The sequence below is a fragment of the Morone saxatilis genome, unplaced genomic scaffold (assembly GCF_004916995.1).
Source record: "Morone saxatilis isolate NCDOM2014 unplaced genomic scaffold, NCSU_SB_2.0 Contig7, whole genome shotgun sequence".
In the NCBI taxonomy this organism is placed as follows: Eukaryota; Metazoa; Chordata; class Actinopteri; family Moronidae; genus Morone; species Morone saxatilis.
In genome coordinates, this window is record NW_023340246.1 from 1,979,108 (window position 1) to 1,984,789 (window position 5,682).

The 5,682-nt window shown below is 40.0% G+C and overlaps 1 protein-coding gene across 1 annotated transcript in view; it reads right to left on the bottom strand.

Annotated features, from left to right (window-relative positions):
• Nucleotides 1-5,682, bottom strand: part of nt5dc1 (5'-nucleotidase domain containing 1) — a 64,674-nt gene that overhangs the window by 2,856 nt on the left and 56,136 nt on the right. The window contains exon 14 of the mRNA XM_035679079.1: nt 1,884-2,052. Within this exon, the coding sequence (XP_035534972.1) occupies nt 1,884-2,052 (169 nt within the window). The remainder of the gene's footprint in view (nt 1-1,883; nt 2,053-5,682) is intronic.

The following is a 5,682-nucleotide window of genomic DNA, read 5'->3' on the forward strand; positions in this document are numbered from 1 at the left end:
GGGGGGGAGAGGTAGAAGGAAGGAACCCACAAGATCACTGTGGCTGAGCTCCAGAAGTGCCAGTGAGGGCAGACTGGCCAAAAATCCACAAAGTCAACTATCCAGCTTGCACCCTCACCAGTCGGGCTGGTAGCGCAGAGCGGACAGCAAGCCCTCTCTCAGTGCAAGAACATATGAAAAGGGCACACATAGAGTTTCCCAAAAAAAACACATAGGATCCCAACTAATGAGAAGAACGATTCTCTGTCTGACACCAAGATGAACTTTTGCGGTTAAGCTAGCGTAGTGTGAGAGGCAGAACCAGCCACTGTCATCACGGGGGGGGCGGGAACCTGCCCAATACAATCCCAACAGTGAAACAGGTGTGGCAAGCACATGCTATGGGTGTTCAGCTGCAAACAGGACGACTGTTCAATTGAAGGAAAGAGCAATGCGCCAAAGTACAGACAATCCTGGAAGAAAACCTCTTCAAGAGTGCTCGAGACTCAGACCTGGGCCGAAAGGTTCACCTTCCAACAAAACAATGACGCTAAGCACACAAGCAAAATAATAAAGGATGCTTGGCAACAACTCTGTTACCATTCTTGACCTGCCCAGTCAAGCCTGACCTAAACCCAAAATTGAGCATCTCTGACAGACCTGAAAATGCTGCCGACCCAACATTCAACCCAATCCAACCTGACCACGAAGGAGAGGATCTGCAGGAAGAAGCACGAGGATCCTCAAATCCCAGGTTGACAAACACTTTTGCATCAATTCCAAGAAGACTCATGTGCTATCACTACTCAAAAGGGCTGCTTTCACTCAATACTGAGCCTTTTTAATAAATGCAAAAATTTCACATTCTGTTTTTTTTCTTCAAGCGAGGGCTGCTGAGTGTAAACTAATCGAGAAATGAAAATTATAAACTTTTTGATTTAGCAAATGGCTGCAAGTAAACCAACCAGACGTTGAAAGAATTAAAGGGGTCGTGAGATACTTTCCGTACCCACTGTATATAAAGACGAAAGACATGACAGCTCTTTAAAAGTGTGGATCGCCCCGGTGCCCAATGCCTCCATGTTAGCAGATGGGACATGGGTCAAACTACATTTTTTTGATGAGTTTGGTTTTAATTAGTTATGTGAAGCTATAAAAAGGGGGTTTCATGTAATGATTGACAGCTGAGCCCTGCTCGCGACTGAGTCAGCAGGACTTATCGGCGGGACCTCAATACCACAGCACACCATCGCTAATGCGCAGACTCTGGCTCAGAGTAGGGAAAGATGGTAGCGGCGGTATCTGGGATTTTGGCTTTATTTTTGTACAGTGGAAGGAAGTGTAGACATGACATCTTTTATAAGTTGATGGTCCAGACTCATATACTATATTTAACAGTTGGAAGGAATTATATTAATGTATAAAGTGTGTTTTTTGGATAAATGGAAGTTATCACTATATTAATGGTACATATGTAGGATTTCAGTGAATATAGATTTTTGAACTGATTAATGAAGGACTATCATAGGCATATTGGCTAAACAGTGTACTTGATTACTATGTAAAGATGTAATCTTAGAGTATAGCTATACTAAATGTGGGGCTTTTGTTTTTTCTTGGCATTTTTAGATGCAAAAAAAAGAATGGGACGGACTCTGTACTCCCCGCCGTTCCTGGTAGACTTTTAATTTGAAACATTTGCAGGAAGTATTGAATTTCACTGACAGTTTAAATTATTTAGTGACTGAAAACAGTCTGTTTAAAAAATGATACTGGTGAATAATCTTCTGTTATACTTAGAGACATAGAATCTGTTGTTATACTTATGTGTTTATGCCAGCCACACTCCCAGCTTTATGAGTACAGCTTTGACACTGCACTGTGTTCCATCTCTTTCCACATACCTGCTATGTGCTCCACACTAGGGATAGCCATGGTGCTATATTTGTGAATGCAGTGGCAGCACCAAGTCAGTTTCTGGCTTTCCTCGTCCCCTCCTCCACTCCTGTGTACGTCCACAAAGTAGGAGCCCCACTGCTTTGACACGGCAGAGGGTGCCTTCATGCCCTGCTCCTGTTGAGACAGTCGACACACAAACCAAACTATGTAACTGTCAAGATTCATTTACAGACATGTGCAGACCTGATAAAAGGAGAAGGGAATTCAACCCTGAGCATGGGGAGTATAGCAAGACTTTAAACTGGCTTTAACCCAAGCAGCTCTGAGGGTTATTTTGACTACTGCATGAATCATTATTTCTCAGAAATGCACTTACTCATGATCACTCATAGAACATCAATACATTTTACAGGCAGAAATATGATGATGTGTCACATTAACTGGGACAACAGCATGCGAAAGGAAGGACGTGATAAGATACAAACCTCACAAACGGAAATAATAACTTAGTGCTTTGTGCAATATCAGATATCCTGTGCAAGAGGATAGTCACACAGTCGTGGAGATTCGTAACAAATATTTTGAAATGTAATATTTGAAAAGGAACCAAAAAGCAGAACAAAGTACATGTAAGTAAGGAGGAGTAAGTAGTGCCTGACGTATTTCTGAAGATGGGGAATTAATAAGACTTCAGCATGCTGAAGCAGAAACCTCTGACCTAATAAAACAGAGTCTTTAAGCAAAAACCACTGCTTATTTGTCTGCCTAGCTACCTACAGTACCTCCTCTGCAGTATTAAGTGCATGCATGGGAATTAGACCAAAGCAGTGTTAGCACCATGTACGACCACATTGGGTGTTTAAGAAAATCTTGAAAAATGAAAAGGGGTTCAACCACAGGAAGAGGAAGTCATCTTTCTCATCAGCATCAAGATTTAATCTGTGTCAGTGATGTTCTCATCCGGCTCGATCTACTGAAGGAGCTCATCTGCAAGATGGGTATCAGGAACTAATACAAGCATATTTTATACTTTTTTTATTTACAGCTATGTTAAACTTCACTATTCTGACAGTAGTATTATGTAGTAGTAGATTTTATTTCACAGATTATCTGTCTCACTGTCAGGATATAGTGAAAGTTTCAGAAAATATGACAAACAGTTGTTTTTATAAAAAAAAATTGCTAATGTAGCTTTAATGCTATGCTAGATGTCATATCAGTGTTGCAAATTCAAATGTTCAAAATGAATGTATTTCCTTTAGGATAACTCCATATTTATTACAGCTGCAGCACAAGGTAACTCACCAGGTTAACTGACCACTCACTAAACCTCTCCCCAAACAGCAATTATCAAATCATAGTGTAGAACTCTGTTTTCAACTTTTCCAAAACCAAAACACAAGATCAAGAGGTGAGGGATGGATTAAGCACTGTGTCTGTCTGCTCTAATGAAAGCTAAAATCGTTAGCATGTCTGCTACCTAGGCCAAGGAGCTGATCATTAACTGACTACATTAGTATGTGGGGTTACAGTTTTAAAAAAGTTTTGTTCTTGGATGCTATCAGAGTTTAAGCTACATTAGCAGCTCTCTCCTGCTTTTTGTTAGATTTGGAAGTTTACACTAAAGCCACTCCAGCCAACGTTACCTGAGAACTGTTACATTTGCCAAACACACAGGTTAGTCCTCATCCCAAAAGCCTTTTTCCAATGTAACTTTAAAAGTGAACATAATGTATAACAAATAAGTATAGAAGCTAAGCAGCCGGTGCCTCTGTGGGACATGTAGCCTTAGTCTTTAAGCATTATATCACGTATGTAGCTCCCATGTGTACATTTAATACTCCTTTTACAGGATTCTTGTTTAATTTGAGTGAGCTGGAAACATTAAGTCAGCTCAAAAACAGTGTTTTCAACTAACTCACAGAGCTAACGTTAACTTAATTAGCTATCTACATCCTATAAAATGTGCCAGTGACAGGACTGGGAGCTCTGGTTTCATACAGGCAAGGCTGGCTGTAATTTCATATATCCAGTAAGAACTATACAAGAATAAGGAGGGATGTCAGAACACTTTGTCATATTATTATCTAGCAGGGTCCAAAATTACCGCCCACTAAGCGCCAAATGCCAGAACATTTGGGGTTGCAAGCAAGGTGGCCGGAGACTAATGTGACCCTCACTATCCACCGTACCTATTCAGATGTCAATGAGTCAAATCAATGCAGCTTACTAATATTTGGGGCTTTCTACAATATCTCTGTCTTGTGTTTTTGCAGTAAGAAAAATCTGTGTTACATGTTATTAGAGATGTGGTGATACATTCCTGGTGTTAAGCCAGATCCTGACTAAAATATGAAGCTCAGTAAGGAAAGGCTAAAAACTTGAGGTAATTATCTTTAGTCAAAAGTTTTATGGCCAAAAGAAAAGTTTTGGGCTGGTAAAGTTTCTCAGATGAGCCAAAAAGTTCATTTCAGACCCCGTTTTCCTAGTGTCAATTATGATTTATTTCCTGTTCTTCCTACCCATCATAAAATTATGTCTGTTTGGCATTACCCATACAAAGTTGATTTTCAAACCTGTTTTTACAATCCATTCCAGATTTGTATTTATATTGTATTGTAATTCTACTCTTTAAGCTCGGTATTACAATTTTTAAAAAAAAGTGAGAATGTGATAATATCTGTTCATGGAATGACTGCTGGTTGATCAGAAATGCATTACTGTAACTGTCTGTTATCTTGTTTTGTAACTTTAATATTCCAGGAATAATTAGCTATGTTATCTTGACAAATTCTAAGAAAAAAAGAAAAAGTCTAAAATACACAGATAAGAGTTCATAGTTAAGGGTACAAACTGGTTCAAGGATTCAAAACTGCAACGCCTATTTATTATCTAAATATCTCAAAAATACACAGTGCACCACCCACAGATTATGTAATGAGTTCATCCTTGTTAGCTGTCATGGGCTTGTTTTCCCTTAAAGCCCGGTTCCTTAAAACATAATGGACTGCTTTGTATGAAGGTGATATCATACTTAACCTTTTACCCAAACCCTCTTCAGAGCCTTAATCTGACACCTCCTCTTTATCCTCATTTCTTTGTTTAAATCCAAGTTGTTGTTCTGGAATTCCTGGTCACATTTACTTTGCACAAGCCTCCAATTCTTGACTGGGGTCTTAGAGACAGCAGGTGCTCCCGTTTGTGTTCAGTTCGAATTCTGTTGCTTTTAAGGTGGCTACATGAAGAGCGATTCATACCATAGAGAATTTAATTTTGCTTGAAGTTTGCAGTAAACTATCCCAGACTGAGCATTCAGCCAATCAGACTGGCCCAGTCTGACTTTGTTGTAGCAGTGTTGCTATATACAAGGTTGGCAACTGCCCTCCAGACCACAATAAGCCCCATATTCACTCCATGTCAGTTGGTTTTGGCAATTCGCAAAAGTGCAAAATTGTTAAGGGATGTGCATCAAGTACAGTATCAACTAAGGTGGCTCCTCATTATGACCTCATTTTAAAGAAAAACTGAAAGTCTTAGTTTGACCCAGCGTCAAATCTAGTTTAAAAAGTTTAATTATTTTATCCATCCATATTCCATATTATCTGGGGCAGGCCAAGCAAGGTGGCCCAGATGTCCCTACCTCCAGCAACGTCTTCTATCTCCTCTTGAGAGGGATCCAAGCCAAATGAGATATATAATCTCTCCAGTGTGTTTTGTGGTCTTTTTCGGGGTCTCCTACCACTTGGACGTGCCCGGAAAACCTCTACAGGAAGGCGCCCAGGAGGCATCCTCATCAGATGCCCG